Source organism: Borostomias antarcticus, assembly GCF_949987555.1.
Source record: "Borostomias antarcticus genome assembly, chromosome: 10".
Lineage (NCBI taxonomy): Eukaryota > Metazoa > Chordata > Actinopteri > Stomiiformes > Stomiidae > Borostomias > Borostomias antarcticus.
The window spans coordinates 15,481,700-15,502,933 of NC_140243.1; the positions used below are offsets into that span (position 1 = coordinate 15,481,700).

Consider the following 21,234-nt stretch of genomic DNA (forward strand, 5'->3'; position numbering starts at 1 on the left):
TCAATCAATGCTTTCTTCAGGAAGGAAGGGAGACAGGGTATGTTTGAAGAGTATTGGACCAGCACTCTGCTCCCCTGGTGCTGATGTGAGCACCAACTAAAATATCATTTTCCCCCTACTGTCAGGTCCACTGCACTCTGTGTATGGTTTAATCAGAATACAGTCAAATCTGTTTTTAGGATCTAGCCTATAGGAGGCCCTCACTTTGTGTACAGGATATGTCTCTGATGTGCCTGGCGTTTCCGTCTGATAATGGATCAGGTCTGAAATTACAGCCTGGGTAATGGCCGCTGCCTGGCAGAGAGTGTGGCACTGAGAGAGGGCTTCTGAGAGATTCATTACCGCACGCTGATCGATACGCAGCTGTCTTGGGCTCCACAGGAAGCCGGGGAATGTGCTGGAGTCAGCATGGCTTTAAGCCCCTCTGAGATAAGAACAAACACACACACACACACCTGTCTATCTCAGGAAGAGAAGAAGGGCAGGTTGGCAGATGCCTGGCCTTCCAGTAGACCCCTAGCTGGGGTCTGGGTTTCCTGCAAAAGGCGGGGGGGGGCTGTTGGGGCGGGGGTGGGGGGGGGGTTTGAGAGCTGTGGGAGAGAAGTGGTGTAGAACACACACAGACACACTACACATACACACAGACACACACTACACATACATTAAACACAGAGGCAGGGAGCACGGGTCTATGGGGGAGGCAGACTTGTAGAGAGGACCTTTGTCAGTGCCTGAGAGCAGCTGTTAGAGGGAGGGCTTGTACAAACACACACCAGGAAGATGAGAGGATGTCCCAGCTTGGGAGGTGTAGAGCGTACTCGACAGGAAACTCCAGAATGTCAGCGTCAAGGACAAACAATGAAATATCAAAGAACAAGCTGGAGTTTAAATTAAAAACCACTTGTCACATCACCATTACGCTTAGATTGAAACACCACTACCACCATCATCATCATCATCGTCATCAATAAAATAAAATGATAATCACTGTTGTCTGGAAGCATTTTGCTGTCCATATTACTGTAAACTAAACTACCCCTCAACTCCACAATTAGCCACTGGCTATCTAATCTATTTCTGCCTCAGCTCACCCAGTTACAGTCATGGAGATAGTTTTAATCTCCATGGTTACAGTCAGGTAAGGTATCCTCCCTCCATTCCTACAGTAGCCTAGCTACCACGTTGTTAAGCAGATTACATAGTCTGTGTAGCATTTTTAGAGGTTGAGAAACTAGACCTGGGAGTAAACCAGCATGTCAACAGACATGTAAACAGGGCTGGAGAATAGGAGAGCCGGCCTGGCCCACAGTACCGGACAACTGTATTTATACCAGCGCTGGGGTAGGATTTCTGGCACCAAAACATTGTTGTTGCACCTGCTATTCCAGTCCGGGGAGAGTGCAGTTTCAGACAGGGGTTAGATGTCCTGGAGTCCAGGGACTGGGCCAGACCGCTGCACAGTACCGTAGACTAGTCACCTAGATGGTGGAGACCTCATTTACCTCCAGACTAGGTACTAAAAGAAAGGCAGACAGACTGCACTGGCTACCTGTCTCTTTTAGAATACAGTTCAAGGTGTTGCTCTTCACCTTCAAAGCCATCCACGGACTAGCCCCCAGTTACATCTGTGACCTCATCCACCACCACACCTCCAGCCGGACCTTGAGATCATCTGACCAGGGTCTCCTGACAGTGCCTCGGACGCGGCTAAAGACAAAGGGGGATCGGACTTTTGGGGCTGTGGCTCCTAGACTGTGAAACGCGCTCCCACAGGATCTGAGAACAGTTTTAAAGGGCAGCTAAAGACACACTTATACAGACAAGCCTTTGAGTGCTAGTCCGTCTCTATCTGCCACACTCTCTCCTTTCGGCTTGCCTGTTTTCCCCTGACAATGACCTCATTTATGTCACTATGTTTATGTGCACTCTTTTTCTTTAACGTATTCAGTGCACTTATATTTATGTATCTGATTGGTCTGTGATGTTTATAATGTTCCCACTGTAAAGCACTGGGAACCCGTGCTACACTCGTGCTACGAAGGGTGCTATATAAATAAAAGTTGACTTACTTTTACTTACTTACAGACAAACAAGCACACAAGAAGTCAGGCAGATAGCTCCATAGACAGACATGCATGCAAACAAATAGGTAAGACAAATTCAAGGTCCACTTCAAGGTCCTGGTGTTCACCTACAGAGCCCTCCATGGACAAGCCCCCGCCTACATCTGCGACCTCATCCACCCTTACTCCTCCAGCCGGTCCCTGAGGTCATCCGACCAAGGGTTCCTGGTGGTGCCTCGGACCAGGCTAAAGACTAAGGGTGACCGAGCCTTTGGGGCTACGGCCCCTAGGCTCTGGAATGCCCTACCCCAGGACCTGAGAGCCTCAACTTCTGAGAACTCTTTTAAAAAACTCTTGAAGACCCACCTGTTCAGACAGGCCTTTGGTGATCTGTAGCCCAACTATTGACCCCCCCCCCCCACACACACACACATTTTGCCATGATTTTTGCACTTGTGAACTGTATGTTTATTTTAATTCTCCATTGTAAAGCACCTGTGCTGTGAAGAGCGCTATAACAAAGTTTTACTTACTTTCTTACTTACTTACAAATAGATAAGACATGCATGCAGATAAGACACAAATAGTCTGTATCTGACAACTCATAGCCATGTGTGTGAGTCTGGGGTCATGGGTGAAATCAAACCCTCCTGGCCCTTCTTCAAAGTGATGAACACAAGGCCCGTCGCTATGGTGATCATTCAAAGGGTTGAGGAAGAGAGAGATCAAAGGTGTCACGGTAACTGCCAACCTAAAGATGATTGACTGACCCATGCAGTCCAAGGCTTATGGTACCGTTACAGGGGCTGTAAGAGAGATGAGAGGAGCAATGTATAGCCCTCAGTGCTCAGACTAAATAACAGGCACTGCTTAGATAAACAGACTTCAGTTCCCCACATGACTGACCCTAGAACTCATCTCTCAGGGCTGGCTCAGCCTATACCCTCAGCTCGCACTACTCTGCCCCCCCCCCCCCCCCCCAACCCCAACTAGTCTAAAGATGTTATATACTGTATGTTTTAAGGTTGTTTTTTTACATTAAAAAAATGTGGAGCCTCTGTTTGACTAGTAATGTCATTAGTGACCACTAAAAGAGTTTGATTTAAGGAAGATGATATGGAACTGCGTTGAAGTGGTTAAACTCACTCCTCTGTATAAACACTGTCACCCTCTCCATCAAATTGTGTGTGTTGCTGGCTAAAGTGATGTTTATAAGAGTGTGTTAGTTAGAGGACCCATAATAGAAACTGTGATTGTACACTGTACGTTTGCATGTGACAAATAAAGATTCTTACCTAGAGCTGGCCCTGTATCCATAGCTACAGTGGGAGATCTGTAAATATGAGCCAAAGCAATAGACATTATCCCTGAATATTCAATTAATCAAAATCAAGAATGTTACATTTATTACACAAAAAGAAAAACAAAGGCATCACATTCATGATATGTTGCATTACTTTCTTCACCACATTGATTCATCAGACTGTACTATCCTTTAGACGACCCGATACTTGACTAGAGTTAATAAAAGTAGAAAATTGTTTCGTCCATTTCATACATGTTCAGGTCAGATATGCTTAAACACCATGAGGCTCCTCAGAGAAAGAGCATGACACTGGAGACATAAGATAGTCAGTGATAGAGAGCAAAATATAGCCATAGAAATAATGTCATATGCTTTCAGATCAAAGTAGACCGGACTTTGGTAAATACTAAGAGAAAAGTAACATACACGTGTCCTATTGGTTGCTATTAATAAAGAATTATGTTAATTACTTACTTAATAACATTTTAAGTATGTAATATGTAAAGCCAGTCAGGAGCATGTAAAAAAAATGGTTTGATTCAGTCACACAGATACAGGTCTGTCAGGGGACTAACCACCAGCATCGGCTACGTTTCCTCCACCTGACGGGATACATTCTAAAGAGGAGTGGTTAACTCACACTGTTCATAGCTAAAGCACTTCAGAGTTGGGTAGAAATAACAGTCCTGGAGTTCGTATTTACACAGAGGTCTGACGAGAAGCAGAGGTTTCAGAGTATATACTGTAGAAGGCATCCTATTGGTTTAGATATGGGGGTCAAATGATGACTGTCTCTGTGTGATAGGCGGAGTACGAGAAGGTGTGCTTCTGGGCAGAGACGGAGGGTTGGGTAACTGGAGTGGTGGAGGGGGAGGAGGAGGAGGAGGAGGAAGAGGGCGAGCGACTAGCCCAGCGAGACGGGAGGCGGCGGTTGGCTGGCCGGGCCGGTCTGGAGAAGTTCTTCTGGACGGATTGTGACTGGGAAGTCTCTTGGCTCTCCTGTGGAGAGACACTGGTTAACAGAGAGGCTTCATACAGAACCAACCAATCACAACACAACTACCATTAAGGTGCAAACGGGGTATTGGTTCATACCGGAAAAGTTCAGGCCACCAACACAAAGGTAAAATAATCGAGCAAATGCATCCATGACAAGTCTCCATGACAAGTGCTCTTTACAAGTGAAGAGCACTTGATTGAAGAGCGAACCACCAAAACACTTGAGTTTTTATGTTTCTTGTGCTCCTCCTTCATCCTATTTCTGCAAAAACGACAGCCTACCTTAGTCAAGGCGAAGTGGACAAATATGTCATCAGAGTGGAGTAATAGTTTCAGGTTGCATTCTCTGATGTCCAATCAAATAGGCCTGGTAATCATTTCCAGGATTTCAGAAACATTTGCATGCCATTAGAACAGCTTAATCTACAGAGCAGTAATTCCTGCGGTCTGCCTACGGCCCTGTGTCAGCTGGCTGCTTGAAGATATTTCTGTAATTACAACAAAAAGGAGCCAGGACCGGTTTCCAGTAGAGCCTCTAGATGAAAGGCTTTGGATGCGGGGGTTTGAACCAGCTGCCAACTTAACGTTTTGCCACCAGTCCTTTGTTACGGGCTGTAGCAGTCAAATGGCACACATTGCACAAGTCAAGGCTTTGGCCTCTTTCTGCACATACCAGAAATAAACACTATTCCCTGTGGCGCTGTCCTCAGCCAAGGCCAATCAGAAAGTGTTTCAGAATGGAATGTACGCAGCAGCGTGAGGTCCACTTTCTCTTAATTTACTGGTGTTATAAGATTGAAACCTTTTTAGAAAACAACAACATACTGTAGAATGCCTGTAATACTGTTGATGTATATTTGAGAAGATTTGAGTCTTCAGACTAGCGAGCCGTACTGACCTGCACTGTGAGCCGGGTCTCCCTGTGGGTGGTGTTCTGTGTGAGGTGTGTGTGTGAGTGTATGTGAGAGTGTGTTTGAGTGTGTCTTGAGGCCGGGTGGAGAGGCAGGTGGTCCATGTCTGGCATGTCCAGCAGCTCTATGAGATTCCCCTCCCCGGGTCCAGGTCCAGCTCTAGTCCCCTGGATAAGACTGGGCTGGCTCTGCTGGTAATGCTGGGCCCAGGCCGCGCTTTCATAGCTCTTTAAAATCCTCTCCACGGCCCCGTAGTTAGACCTGGACTCTGCGGGCCGCGGGTAGGCGGCCAGGGTCAGGGGCTTCCAGGGGTGGTCGTTAAGGACTCGTGGCCCAGATCTGGGGGTATCTGGCTGGGCACCGTGTCCAGTCTGCCTGGACCTACTCTCTGGAGGGGGATGGGCTGCACCGCCTGCCCTAGCCTGGTGAGCATTGGCGTGGGGCTTGTTCTGCTTGGGACTGGCGCCCACTCTGGGAGAAGTCTGGAGGCTGTCAGGATCTGCTCCTCTGTGCTGTGCTTTCCTGGAGGGGCTGTTTGAGGTTCCAGCTTTGGGTCGATTTGAGGGTGTTTGCGGGGTCAAGGGGTCAGCGGCGACTTCCCTCGCTCGGCCTCTGGGTTCGAGGGATGGTCTCCTCAGTTTGACCTCGGGGTAGTGAGGAGGGGGGCTGGACGGGGCGTGGCCCACGACAGGGGGCGTGACGCCGTCAGAGGCACTCTCCTTGTGTTTGACCTCTGTGTTGGGGGGTTGAAGGTCAAACACGGGTTCCCGGGGCGCGACCTCGGCACATACTGTTGAGCGAACTGGCTCACAACCCACAGAGGCGCTTGTCGGGGTCAGATCCTCCTTGTCGATCCCCCGGCCCATCTCGGCCTGGAACAAAGTCCGATTGAACTCAGCCGTCTTCTGCTCCAGTGTAATGTTCCTCCGGAGGCCCAGAGGAGGGTGGGGGTAGGCCAGGGGGGAACCCAGGGGGGGCAGCAGTAGATCCGTGCAGGGGCCCGTGTCTGGGACATCTTTAATCCGGGCCTCCAGGCCCTTGGGGCTGTCAGTGGGCCTGTGGTCTAGCCTGAAGTCTTTCCCGGCTGTCAGTATGTTCATCTCGGAGAGGCTTTTCTGGACAGGCACGTACGTGGACGACTTGCTGCTGCCGAACCTGCTGCCATCGCAGGACCAGCGGTTATGGCAGCAGCCCACGTTGCAGTTGGAGTTGATGGGCACAGAGCAGGCGGCCGTTCCCACCTCCGTCAGGACCTTGCCCTCGTTCACCTGCAGCATCACCTCAAACTTCCTCACGATGGACGGGCTGTTTGACTTTCTGTCCACCACCACGCAGGGGCTGTGGCACTTCCTGCTAACTAGGCATTCTGGGGCCTGTAGTTCTGGCTCTGGGGAGGTGGGGCTGTTGAGGTACCAGGAAGTGGTGCGAGGGGGGATGGGTGGGGGCTCCTTTTCTCCCTCTTCAGATCTGGCGTTAGGCTCTTTACTATTGGCTGACCATGTGATCCAGCTCTGCTTTTCCATGACCCGGAGGTCTTCGTACAGCTGGTTGAGGTCAAAGGGTATCTCCTCCCTCTCCAACATGGTTCTAGCGTCACGCCCCCCTCTCTGGCTCTCATCTGGGAGGTACAGGGACTCTGTCCTGCTCCTAGAGCGAGAGGAGGCAGTAAAGATGACAAGACACTCATGTTACAGACTGCTGGACGGTCCTGACTCGAAGGTAGATCGTGTCCATACTAGCCGAGGGCTGTTACCTCTCATCTCCAGCCTTCCTCCTGATCTCATTCTGGTAGCTACACAGCTCCTCACTCACCCGCGCTATCTCCTGCAAAGCCTGGGGAGGAGAGAGGGAAAGACAGAGAGAAAGATGAGAGAAAGATTATAGGAAAGGAAGACGTTTCAAGGGTAGAGCGATGGTGACACTGATGCAGATACTGAGATAAATAGTCAGTAGGTAAAAGAGGAGAGAGGGGAGAGAGAGATGATGAGGGACAGAGACGAGGGAACGCAGAGAGACTTAGAGAAAGGATTATCCACAGACAGGGATGGATGGAACAGGACAAGCAGTGCAGGAGACGGAACGAAAACACAAGGCAGAGTTCATACTCACCGCATTGAGAGCTGAGGTGTTCCTCTTCCTGTCACTGCCGTAGCTGGAGTCTACGCTCTGACCTCTGCTGAAAGGCAGCTGGACTTTGACGATCTCTTGAACGGATATGTCCCTCTCAGGCCCCTGTCCAATCACCCCTCTCAAGATGGCCTCCAGCTCTGCCGTGTCCACTTCCTGTCTCACGACAGTCTCCGCCTCCCCTTGCGGGGCTCCGCCTGGTGGACCCGGCCCCCAGACCCGTGCCGCCCGGTCACTCTGGGCGATGCAGTCGGCGACTGGATCTAGCAGGCGGCCATTACTATAGCGACCGGGCGAGCGGCCGAGGCTGTTGCCGGGGTTACTGTTGCTACCCGGGGCGTGTTTGGGGGGGTCGGAATGGACGCTGCTGCTGGGCTGGTCTGAGATGAAGGCTTCGCTGAGCAGACTGGACCCGGTGCTGGTGGAGTGTGGGCTGGACCTCGAACCACCGTCCTGACCGTCCCTTGCTCCTCCTCCTCCTCCTCCCTCTCTCTGCGACCTCACCTCAATATACAGCTAAAGAGACAGAAACCAAGGAAGGAAGGAAGACATGAGACTAAGGCCCAACTTTTGGCTTCTGTTTATTCATATATCATGGGAAAATGTGTTATACATGTGCTAGTGAACCAACAGTTGTGTTCACCCATAGGGATAAACTGACTTTAATGACCATTCCCTTCTCCCATTAACTCCCAAACAGAGAGCTATTTTCATGATCTCTGGCCTCCTGCCTTCCTGCTCCAGAGCTAATAGCTCATCTTCTAACTCTGCTGTACTAACTCTTTCATTAACAAGATAATCTCGGCCCCAAAAGTGTGTTGGATTTAAATCCCTGGTGTTAGATTCAATTTTAATTTAATAATAATTTAATAACACTGCCAACACCTGCTTCCAGCTTAGTTCATTATGCTGGGAAAACAGCATTCTGTCCAGTAGCTTCCCCTGCTACCACACTCACAGCCCTGGTGGTTCTTGCCTTGCAAGACAACAGTGAATTACTGTGTCACAGCGTGACGCTACATATTCATATTAGACACGCCAGGAACGTGACAAGTTCTTTAGCGATTTTATGACAGGACCCTGTGGAATGAAACACAGTTCTGGAACGCAGCCCGGCCCCGAGGAAGCTGTTACATCCCCTACAGCCGTGCAGTTGCTGTGCATCCATGCTGCAGCATTGCTGCTGTAGACCTCGCTGGGGTTTTTCCGGCTCAACTTTCCTAATGGGAGCAATCCTACGGGTGCAGTGTGAGAAGTGTGAGTCATCCAAGTCAGTTCAGCTCTTGGGGGGTGAAACGGAAAATCAGCCAAGAGCTGCAGGCGCGCTTTGCTCAGTCAACACACTTCGACCACTTTCGAATAGCTCCAAAGTATTCGACGGTCCGCTAACGTGGCCCGGCCATGACCGCTCCTCTCACCTCCTCTATCTTGCTCTGCATGTCCCTCAGCTGACTCTCCCACTCGCGCCGCTCCGAGTCGAAGCGCTCCAGCAGCTCCGAGCGCTCCTTCAGCCAGCCGCGCTCGTCGAGCTCCAGGCGGCAGCGCAGGTCCATGGCCGCCGTGTGGGTGTAGGCCAGCAGCCTCCGCTGCTCCTCCCGGTCCCTCTGTAGCGTCCCCGCGCCTCCCGCCGCCGCGCCAGCGCTTCCCCTAGCTTCCAACTGAGGAGGGGGAGGGGATTTAGGATTTAATTATTTAAAATAGGGACAGTGCATTATTAATGAACATTTTAAATCAAAATGTAAATATGCCAGGTTTAGCCACTAGGCTCATTTTCATCTGTTGTCCCTTGGCAGGTTGATGGCAACGAAGAACATCCCCCCCCCCCCCCCCCCCCCCCCCCAAAAAAAAAAAATCAAGTTGATCCCACAGAAGTCATCACAAACACCCAACCACAGTACATGAAACAGAGCAGAGCAGCCTACCTGACCTGAAACTCACTCTACACAATAATAAACTCGTACACATAAAATACAGACAGCACATTCATCGAATTATGATTATGGGAGAGAAGGGGTGTCGGGGGGGGGGGGGGGGGGGGGGGGTAAAGGAACGAAACAGGGGAAAACCCGGGCCGTGAGGAGGTGGGAGAGGAAGGAGAGGCAGGAAGAGAAACCAAGGCGGGGACGGACCGGAGGGACGCGTGGAGGAGTGCGGACCGGGGGAGGAAGGATAAATGGAGAGGGGAGGAGAGGACAGGAGAGGAGGATGAGACTAAGACATCCTGTGGGTCTCCCGGAGGTTCAACGCTCTCCTCTCACTCCTCACACACAGGATGTCACGCCAGCGCCCGTCTGCGCCTCCTTCCCGTGTCCGTGATGAGGGAGGAAGTCAAGCAGAGCGCTTGTTGAAAAGGTGATGAGAAAGACCATAACGCCGCTCAATCCAGTTATGAGCACATAGAGACTGTGTTCTGGACACAGATTAGGCCTAAACTGTATTTATAAAGAGGGAATTTTCATTGACAATGCTTTCTGGTCTTTTGGACTTAATCTCCACCCTGTAAACCCTGCTTCCTCTCAATGCTGTTTCATCCAGGTGAAGACAGTTGTTGTTGTCTTGTTCTCTGACCAAGTAGGTTATACATGAATGGTTGAGGTTAAGGGTGCTTTAAGAGTCAATCGGTCTCCTCTTTCTGTGGTCAATGTGTGCCTTATGCTGCAGTCAAATAGGAAATATGCAGTTTGGGATTGGAATGAGCCCAGGACAACGCCTCTCTGTGTGTAGTAGTTAAGGCACATACTGTAGACCTCCAGCCCTCTCTCTCTTTCTCTCTCTCTCTTTTTCTCTCCCTCTCTTTCTCATGGTGCTATTTCTGTCAGTGCTCAGGGCCATGAAATTATGGAGTATGAACAGAACAGAGCGTTTCTGGCTGCCTCGCTTTGAACTCTCCACAATTGCAGAGGATGGTTGACTGAAACTGTCCACAGTCTATTTCAAACCGTAAAATAAACACAGACAATGAAAGTGCAAAAACAAAGAAGTTCAAAGAAAACGGATGAGGAGGGCAGTGCATCGACATACATACATACATACATACATACATACATACATACATACATACATACATACATACATACATACATACATACATACATACATACATACATACATACATACATACATACATACATACATACATACATAGACACACACAAACCCATGTACACACAGTACAAATACACATGTATACACACACACACACACACAAATGCAGGAATCTCCTGCTGTGGAACTGTACAGTGTGTGTAAAGGTGACAGTGTCACCATGGTGTCCCACTATAAATAGGTGACACACTGCCAAAGCTTTACAATGTCACATTCCTCAGGGAGGGAGGAGGAGGGGGGAAGGAGGGAGGGAGGGGCGTGCTGAGTGAGATGTTTCTGTCTTAGTCTGTCAGAAGTTGAAATATGTGTTGAAATTATGTCTGTTGAAATATCCGTAGCCTGGGTGCCTCGTGGTGGAGAAACAGCCTGACTGTGAACCAGACTGTGGCAGGATGTGGTCGAGGGAGAAAACAGATTTTACAATGCAGCTCGCCCCTTCCAGTATAGCACCTCTCTGGGCCAAACCAACATTCCCCTTTCTGTTTATGCAATCGTCAGTACAGAAGACTGAGTGTATCCACTGGCAAAAACTTAAGGGAGACAAGTGGATTGAAGGCAAGGCATTGGTGGTGTGTTGTTTGGAGATATATGATTTGCTTAACTTTTGGAAAAGTACTCTTTCTGTCGAGCCTCAATAGTTTAATCCTCTATAGTTAGCCAGATATTGTGTATGTGCTATAACTAAAACATGTGGTATAAAATATTAACATCCTAGAGAATTGCTGATGATCTTTGAATGGGCCTGCAGTTCTATACACAGGTTTCATAGCCTACTGCCCACAAGCACATGTACAAAAATCCTCAGCAGTCCATCTCTGTGATGTTGGATGAGTCACACTGGCACAGTGACATGAACGCCGGCAGAGCATTAAGAGTCCTCGTCTTCCCTTCTGCTTGCTCCATAAACACACTCGCTAGAACACGGCCTTGCCTGTATTCCTCTGTCTTTATATGGCTGTCAGCAGGGACGCGGTGAGATGCGTCAGAGCAAAACTGCGTCTATGGACGTGGAGCCGATCGGTTAGGACGAGAGGCTCAGATAGATCACACACTGTGTATCTACAGATAAACACACAGACAGAAGGTCTGGTAGACTCTCGTCTCAGGTTTTATGGTAAACACAAGGGAGAGATAGCGACTCAGCCTAAAGGCATATCCTTCACAAAGACAACATCTCCTCATGAAAGTATAAATGCTATTAGTGTAATCTGGTTTATGTACTGTGATAAACCTTTAAAAATATCTCTTTCAGAAAGGTATATTTCATCCTTTAAAGAAACATTTAGCCTATTGTTAACTCACACAGCTGTTCACAATAGCTCATCCTGAGAGGAGCATCTGTTGAAAGATGAACCGCCTGGATTGGGGGGGGGGGTCCACTAAGCGTCTCTTGTTGTCCAATAAGCTTCTCTTATTATCAGTGTAGAGTTTTTGCGTGCAAAGCAGATCGATTTGAACGGGGGCCAAGAAGACTTAGCACCTCAACAACTGAGTGACAAGTGTAACCACGCCAATTTGCACGCCATGGGTCCCAGACATACAGTAGCATCTGACACTGTGGAAGAACAGCCTTTCTGTCCGCTGGCTTGGAGTATGAGGTTGCTAGACAAAACTAATTAATACATACAGTATTTGACAGGCGAGATCCGAACCAATGTCCCCTCACACACACCTAGTTAACATTAGCTCAAAAGGCTAGCGTCAAGGTCAGTTTGATCAGAATTTGCACAAGGCTTGAGGTCTGTATTAACACAAGCATAGTTCAAATAACTGAAGTAGCCTACTACAGAACTGTCATACCTGAGCAATTCTGCATTTCAGTTCTGCTTTCTCCAGCTCCCAGGTACTGTTGTCCTTCATATACTGCAGCTGCAGCACACTCCTCTTCTCCTCCTCTCTCTTCACCTCCACCTGCACTTCTTCCAGAACTGACTTCAAATCCAACAAAATCCTTCTGTTCTCCCCACCCTGCGAAACCAACACAGAGACACTTTCACGTTCTGGTTAAGATAGTTAGGAAAACCGTAGGTAGAAATGTGATCTTGATTCATGGTTTTAAGCGAATGGACTATGCCCTTTTAAATGCCACAACTGACTTCATTTACTTGTATATCAGCAACTTGTCTTAAAAGCATCTCCTTCTCCCGCATCCACTCTTCCTTGTCCTGTCCATGACGCCTTTTTAAGTCCTCAAACTTCTTTTTCAGTCGTGTGTGTTGAGTCTGCAGCTCGGGAGCCCGAACTTGCGCCCGAGCAGCTTCAAGTAATGGCCCAGCCCCCGGTTGAAGCTGCTCGAAAAACTGTCCGACTGTGGGCGGGGATGAGACCCTCCTAAGCGGACTGACACTCTTGCCCCTGCCCCTCTCGCTCTCCAGCCTGGAGCATGGAACGAATTCCCAGCCCTGCGCTGGCACGTACCCTCCGCCGCCGCCACCCGGGTGCAATCCTGACCCATTTCCGAACGCATTCCACATTTCTTAGCCAGTATCAAACAAACACTTAAATTACAGCCTTCCGGACTGTTGACCGGTACGTTGCCGTAGCTCAATTATCGGAATCCAGACATTTCCCCCGTCGCGCTCCCTCTCTCACGGCAGCTCGCGCATATGTCCCCCCCATGTCACCGCGCGCCTGTGCGACAAGGTCAAGCTGTCATTTGGGTGCGAGACAGTCTGCAGGGCTCGTGCTCTACCGCCCACGTCCTACAGATATCTTGAAGTGTCGTCGCATAATGGATCATACGAAAGCGTCGTTATTATCGAAAACATAAACCGCCGCTCGCTGGATTCCAAGGAACGGTGACAGTGTTCCCCTGTAGGCTACAGACCGATACGCGACTCCGCAGTAGACGCCCGAGTAGCCTCGGCTACCCAAAAATATACATGACCCACTGATGTAAGTGCCGAGTATTTTTACCCCTGTAACTATGCATATCCTTTTCCTCAATAACCCACTGGTAGCAACTGGTGGTTCGGAAGTGGCTTTAGGGGCTCGTAATCACGTCGGATCTCTGTCTGAAGGGGTCACGATGTGTTTGTTGTTTGAGTTCAAGCGGTGTGGGTGTTGAGGGTCTCGAGTGCCCCTGGGCAATACCATCATTTTACGCGCACTGCGCACGATGTTTGTGGCAGTTGTTAAATGACTTTTAGCCAGCTGTTTCGCACTACTGACAACATTATTTTCCATATCCTACAGATATAACTTTTTTAGATTTTTTTGTCAGCACTGACTTGGTATCCTTTCCTGACAAGCAAATTATGAATAGGCCTATATGTCTTACCTGTTCTTGCAAAGGAACTTGTTCTCTGGATTGCCAGAAGACAATCGGAATGTTGTCCAAAAAGTATGTTTTAGTACATCAAAATATAACCTATACCAATCTTCAATTTAAATCCCACGAAAATTAAACATATTGAGGGAGAGAGTCGTGGTGATGCTCTCGCGGATAACTTGCACAAGGACCGCGAGCCCCGCGTTCATCTCTCCCTCACAGCTGGTCTTAATAAATGACGTAGAAGAATCCCTGTGTGGGATAAAAGTGAACACGTCCCGCCCCCATCGCAGGGGCAATCCGAACTTTAATATAAATAACCACATATCCAGCCCGTTTCTGGCTTCATAGGAAGAGCTGGATGATTATTTGTCAAAAGATTTAGTGTCCCATAGGCCTACTGTACAAACATTCCTGTGTGGGCTATGTCATGTCGCTGGTACAAGGACAGCAACATTACAACATATACAGTCATATCATTTGACACAATCTAGCCTACGTCTTTAAATACATACTGGAATAGCTGGAATTTTGCAGATGGTGACATGATGCCTGTCTATATTTCACACCCAATGTGTATGTCAACACAGAGATAAAAACACAGAGGATATATCTGAGCATCTCATGTTGTCTGGTAAATATAGGCTGCAAGTCGTTGACTCTCTGTGAAAGCACACTAGGGCTCACTAGTACACAGGTGTTGACAGCAGCGTTATTCTAATGAGTGCCCCAGAGTGAAGAACAGAGCTTTTTCCCTGGTACAGGTAATGAGGCTACAGCATAATGTATACAGCAGGTGCCTTGGTGTAACTAATTAACTGGTCTCATATACAGTAATAATAACCGTAATTACTACATTAGTTGGATCAGATGTGTCCATGCAGGGCTGAAACAAATATATGCATCAAGGTATATACCCTCGAAAGATTTAGTTTGACATTCAGTTTGTATAGAGGCATGAATTTCAAAGACCAGGCTGGGCCAAAGGCCTGTTATAAGCCTAGATGCAGTTATCACATAGCCTATATGTATGGCTCTGGACAGGACCATTCATTGGTTGTCAACAATAACAGATGTCATCTGGCTACTCACCGTAGACCTCGATCTGTCTCACAGATGTGATGTGTCCCCAGTGTTGTTTTTAGATCTTCTGCATGGCTAAATATGTTGGGAAATGCAGGGGAAATTAGGAAAGAGTGTCCTGTATCTTGTGTGACCCTGTGTGACATGTACAAAATAAAATGATAAAAATAAGGAAAATAAAATTGTAATAAACGGTATATGATACGTGATGTGTGTTTTTACAGGACAAAGAATAAAGTGAAAAGAAACACCAATTTAAAGATGGTGGCGTATGAGAGTGATGAAAACAGGACAAGAATGAGAATCAGTAAAATGATGGGTTGAAACATCTGAGTGGAATAAATGAAAAATGTTAAAAGCAGATGGAGAAAATATAATTTGTGCAAAGAGAAGGCATAAAAAAACATGTTAGTAAACAGACATCGCCTTATTAACAGATCCATTTTCCATCATTCCTAACTTGTCTTTTAAGTGTGTCTGTGTTTGTGCATGTCTGTCTGCCTGTGTCTATGTTTGTGTCTAACCTCTCTCCCTCTCCCCCTCTCTCTCTCTCTCTCTCCCTCTCTCCCTCTCCCTCTCCCTCTCCCTCTCCCTCTCCCTCTCCCTCTCCCTCTCCCTCTCCCTCTCCCTCTCCCTCAACCTCTCCCTCTCCCTCATCATGGCTAAGTCCCCCTTCTACTCACAGACAGGGGTTCCTCATCGGTCTTGTCCTCGGGCTTGGGGACCTCCAGACGGTCGATGAAGCCCTGCAGCTCCTTCCTGAAGGCCTTCATCTGGGCACTGATACGATACAGCAGCTCGTGCTCCCGAATACGGCTCCCCTCCTCCTCCTCAAACAGCTCCCCGTTGGTCACGTAGACCCTGGCCTCGGCGATGATGGTGTTGGTGTCCGCAATCAGCCGGTCGATGGTCCGGCTCAGCCTCTCCGCCTCGATGCGGATGTCCATCATCTGCTGGCGGTCCTTCAGGCTCCGGGATAAGAAGCGGGCATCCGGGGAGTAGAGGGCGCGGGTGGGGGTCAGGCAGCGTATGTTCCTCGCCTCGTCTGGGTCGCTCTCCCCTCCGACGGGGCCCTCGCGCTTGCGGTGCGGCGGGAGGAGGCGGGGCGAGGAGGAGCCGCCACCGCCACCGTCTTCGCGGCCGCCGTCGCTCTCGGCGTCGCTGTCGCGGGGACTGGGGCGCAGGGCGAGGTGCGAGGCCAGGTCATAGCGCTGCATGTTGGACAGCAGCACGCGGTTCTCGTACTGCAGCTGCATCACTTTTCCGCTCAGCTCGTTGATCTGCAGCCTGGCGGACTTCAGCTCCTCCTGCAGCGCCTCCATCTTAACTACGTCGGCTCCTCCTCCTCCTCCCGAGCCCCCCGCTCCGTGGCGTGAGCCCTCCTTATACTTGAGCTTGTTGAGCTCCCCGGTCACCTTCTTGTTATCCTCCTCCACGTCAGCGAGGTTCCTGTGAGAGGCAAGGGAGAATGAACGACATGGATCCTCTGTGGGTAAGGCTGGACTTGATATAGCATATTCATGGGTTTCAAATGTAGTCCTAGACCTGCCATATTGGTGACCAACACAGGTGTTTCAATTTATCTGATTGGCTCTACTGCATAGAATCCTATGCAATAGAACTAATTCATTCATTTGAAACACCTGTGTTGGTCCCCAGGTCTAGGACTACATTTGAAACCCATGAATAGATCAGTCAGGCTACAGCCTTCTCTATTGACTCAGTGGCCCAATCCCAATGTCCCCCCTAAACCCTCAAGCCCTGAGCCCTCACAGACTTATTGACGTCACCTGGTGAAGTGATCGAGTGTGAGAGGCTGCAAGGGCTCGAATTGGTATAACAAGGAATGGGACAGCACTTGTGACATCACATTACGTTGACGTGAAAACATATTTCTTACTATTGTGGGCGTGGGGCTTTTTTAAAATCAATTTGTAAATTGTACATGTTTTTCTTGTAGGCCTTCGTGTAAATTAATTTTGGCTGAGTCAAATCCCCTTTACATTATCAGAACTCTCTGTGTTACCCTCAAAACATTTGTTCAACTTGAAATCATTTCATTTTGTGGTCATATGCGATCGCATCTGCGATCAAATATCAACCCAACCCAGTATTTGTTAGTAGGATCGCATCGATCCTACATTACTGCCTGTGATTCTTGTTTGTGATGAATCCAAAAGTATTAACTTAAGAATGATAATATATTATGTATACACATTCCTGCACCTCACAACTCTTTCCATATTCATGTTGGAAATCTCAATTCAAAGAACACTGCACCGAAATGGGTAATTAATGTCATACTGCTTTTAACTGGGCAATCATATGATTTAGAGCAACAGAAATTGATGTAAATTATAACCATAGCCTACATATTTTGAAACAAATCACATTATACAAACCCATGGGGTTAATAACCCATACTTAAAAATAATGAAACCAAATTAATTATAAGGCTACTTGTGCAGATAAGCAAGTCCAGCTGAAAACATGAAAACATATTTTGTTCTGTAACGTGAACGTTACGGTTGGTTGATCTGTCCGTGCTTGTTTATTGGCTGTTCTTCAGGTAACCCCGTGTTTCACGTCACGACGCTATGAACTGTGGGTAATTCCCTTGGGCTAAGTCTGCAGAAATGCAGACTTACGGGAAGGGGCCATAAAGGGCTCAAAATGGCTGCCGGAGAGCCCTCGCGCACTTGCCGATTTGACATTGGGACACCCCTAAGCCCTCGCGGACTTCGCGGGAGCGCGCCCTTAAGTCTGCGAGTCTGCAAGGGTGGACATTGGGACACTGGGCCAGTGAGTTTCCTCTACCATGACAGCATGATGATACACCAGCGTATTACTGGACACCTGGTCCAGCCCCTAACCTGGTCGAGTTCCTTTGATACAGGCCAAAGCATAGCGATAAATAAAGTCCAGTTTCCTGTAAGGTGTAATGGTGTTATGGCGGACCGGTCCTACCTTCGGAGCAGCTCCGCCTCGTCCTCGACCAACTGCAGCTGTTGGCGGAGGTCTGACAGGGCCTCGCCCTGCTCTCTGGAGGCGTGGTCCCCAGTCCCACCGCCCGCCGCCAGGCTGTCCTCGCGCATGTCATCCAGCTCTGCCTTCAGACCGCGGTTCTCCACCTATAGCGTAGGACCACACAGGAAGTCACTCTGCTGTGTCAATCTCGGCCATTTCAATGCATGTGCAGTGGCTGCATATGTGTTTATAGGTAACTATGAAGAGCTTGATTAATCCATCAGTAATCAATACCTCATTAATCAATCAATCAATAAATCAATCAATCAGTCACCTCCAGCTCCACAATCTTCCTGCCCAGGATGTTGGCCTCTTCCTCTACCAGACGCAGGCGGAGCTTCAGCTCTGACTCCCGGGTGGTGGGCGGTCCCCCGGCCTCGCCCTTGGGCAGAGGGCTGTCCACGTCACCGTAGAAGGAGCGGTACTTCTGAAGCTCCGCCTCCAGGCGGTCCTTCTCCTTGTCGATCTTTGCCATCTTCTTCCTCATCAGGATGGCCTCCTCCTTGATGAAGGCCAGCTGGCACTTCAGGTCCTCGTTCTCCTCCTACCAGGGGGCAAAAATCCTGTTGTTAGTTCTCCAGTATATGGAATTCTATTCTAATTAAGTGATATAAACATGTACATGAATGGTTATTGAACAGAATAGCAAATAAAATGAGACTATCTACACAAGATGGTATCAAGAGCTGACCTCTATGGGTGTCTGTGGAGCCCTTTTCTCAGATTTCTGAGTCTCCTTGCCTCCTCTTCTCTTCAGCGATAGCTAGTGGAAATAAAGGTTACATCATCTGTCCACTACGTCCTATGAGAGGGAAATTATGTCATCAAGACATTTACTGAACACTGTAACACACACACACACACACAGAAAGCATTTCCCACCCACTCCTGACACATTCACACAACAGCACTGCTGCACCACCCCCAACCCCCACCACTGCGACACACTGCATGCGAATGCACACACACGCACACACACACACACACACAGAAAGCATTTCCCACCCACTCCTCACACATTCACACAAGAGCACTGCTGCACCACCCCCAACCCCCACCACTGCGACACACCGCATGCACACACACACGCACGCACCCACACACACACACACTCTCTCACACACACACACACACTCCTCACCTCTTTAGCCTTCTCCAGTTCGTTCTGCAGGACTTGTTTGGTGACCTCCACCTTGATGAGCTGCTGTCTCAGTTTCTCATTCTCATCCTCCGTCTTTGTTCGCTTCTCCTCCACGCTCTCCAACTCATGGTGAAGCCGCACAGATACATCCTTTGCCACCTACAATTCAATAGATAAAATATAATGAAATATACCAAAAGTCAATAAAAAACACCAAGCCTACATTTCTATTTAAAAATATTATAATTTAAACTCAATAATACAATACAAATGTGAGGTGCTACTGGTTGCGAAAATAAAATTGCCCATGACCCATGTGCCATGTTGTCTTGCACAATCAGACAACCATACCTTGAGGTCTTGTTCCAAGCTTCTCAGCAATTCTGCGTCCATCTCGCCAGTTTGGGCAAACCGAAGCTTCTTCCTTTCCGCCTTCCTGAGACGGTACTGGAGAATCCTGCAGTTCTTATTGGCCCTCTCCAGCTCGCGACGAATGTCCTGCAGCTGGCACGCGTCCTCTTCATAGAACGTGTCTCGCATCTCATCCATTTCTGTTCGCATCTCCTCTATCTCATTCTGTGAAGGAAACGACAGAAAATATACAAAATATGATAACAAATGACTAAATATGATAATTATATGTTTATTTATTATCATGGGTGCATTAACATGTGTTTTGACCACACTTGCAGCTTGTGTAGTAGGTTGTCTTAGATTTCCACATTGTGGGCAATATGCTTAGGCCTACTTAATAAAAGACTCCCGAGCCAGTAAATGTGACCAAAAACAAAATTTTCTTATGTTAATAAAGGTTATTATACAAAATATATAGTTAACCTTCAGCTCGTCATTTTCATCCTCCAGTTTTTCCATTTCATCCCTCAATCCCTGGTCAGGCGGCGCCGGTTCGGGAACGACTGCCTCGGGGGACAGCTCCGGTTCAGAGACCGGAGAAGCAGCTGTTTTTGTGTGCATCTTACCCCCTTTCTTCCCTAAGCTCTTGTTCAGGTGGTACTGTATCAATTCAGACTGCAAGCATCCCTCCTTCCAAAAACCTGGCCCGCAGCCCACGCCGCTCTTCGAGCTCTTCTTGTTACCACTGGCGGCGGCCTCTCCTCTCGGGTTTTTGCTTTTCAATTTGGGTGATTTTGATGAGCAAGGCTGGTCAGAGACAACGCGATTTGGATCACTCCTCGTTGGAGACGAAACGTCAATGCACCGCGAATCTTCGGAAATATTACTGCGCTCTTCGGCTCGCGCACCCGTCGCCGCCCTGCTCAGCTTCGGGCTTTCAGCACCACCGGGCTGGACAGCTGCCGCGCCTTTGGATGACTGCCTGTCTTTGCCGGTGGCTGTGGACACGGGCGACTGACCTCGGCTGACTCGTCCTCCGCTTTGTTTTGACGCGATGGGCTTTGGCTGAGCGGTGCTTTTCTGTGTCGCCTTAGATCCGGCCTCTTTCCCCTCAGACGGTGAGGAGGATCTCTGCTGCTTTCTGTTGCTATTGTCCGTCTGCCGCTGCTGTGGCGCGTCGGCAGCGCCGCTTGCGGCGGGGTTCATGCTGTCATCCGCGGGAGTTCAGTGTGCAGACATCATCCTTTCATTGTATCCTGGACTGAAAAACAGTTAAATACTCGTTGTTGCTTTTTACGCATATGTAGAAATGCAAACGACACGTTATTTATCCTAACCATGTCAGGTTTGTCAGGCTTTACAAACAGGCTAGCCTTAACAAATTGAGAATGCATACAAGGTTAGAGGCTATGTGTCAATGTGCAAATCTAATCGTGATTAGATTTGGGCCTATAGGCCCCTATATCAACAATATTGGTGTGCAGCTTATTGCAAGCGATTCAGTAGCATTTCTCATATCTCACACACTGACAGCCAACGGTTGTGACAGCAAAGGGAATGGCCTCACCATCGTAAATCTCATCACCCAATTAAAAGGCACAGCGCTGCGGGTGCATGTGGCCATCCGACTGGTGCGCCCAGCATCCCGAACCGAACCATTCCACAGAGCAAATTTTACCAGAGCCCTATAGCCTCGAAAGCACGTCGACCAGTGTTTTGAATAATGTCACCTTCTAGCAAGTCATCTCACCCCTGCTGTCCAAAACGTTCGATGACTCATTAGCCGACTCAACAGACGGGATAAAATCACAACGGAGGGACGTAAAGAAAAATGATGCTCAATTCCT

At 48.7% G+C, this 21,234-nt stretch overlaps 2 protein-coding genes across 2 annotated transcripts; both read right to left on the reverse strand.

Moving 5' to 3' along the window:
* Positions 1 to 4,146: 4,146 nt before the first annotated feature.
* On the reverse strand, positions 4,147 to 12,985 carry mtcl3a (MTCL family member 3a; the record flags this gene model as incomplete). The annotated part of the gene is made up of 7 exons (XM_084444528.1): positions 4,147 to 4,368; positions 5,360 to 6,926; positions 7,033 to 7,112; positions 7,389 to 7,922; positions 8,825 to 9,064; positions 12,312 to 12,479; positions 12,617 to 12,985. 7 exons carry the CDS (start codon positions 12,983 to 12,985, stop codon positions 4,147 to 4,149), a joined length of 3,180 nt encoding a protein of 1,059 aa, XP_084300654.1.
* Positions 12,986 to 15,083: 2,098 nt separating this feature from the next.
* Positions 15,084 to 20,593, reverse strand: mtcl3 (MTCL family member 3; the record flags this gene model as incomplete). The annotated part of the gene is made up of 8 exons (XM_084443987.1): positions 15,084 to 15,194; positions 15,549 to 16,314; positions 17,833 to 17,996; positions 18,167 to 18,436; positions 18,584 to 18,655; positions 19,034 to 19,192; positions 19,385 to 19,609; positions 19,871 to 20,593. The coding sequence occupies 8 exons, from the start codon at positions 20,591 to 20,593 to the stop codon at positions 15,084 to 15,086; spliced, it is 2,490 nt and encodes an 829-aa protein (XP_084300113.1).
* Positions 20,594 to 21,234: the final 641 nt, after the last annotated feature.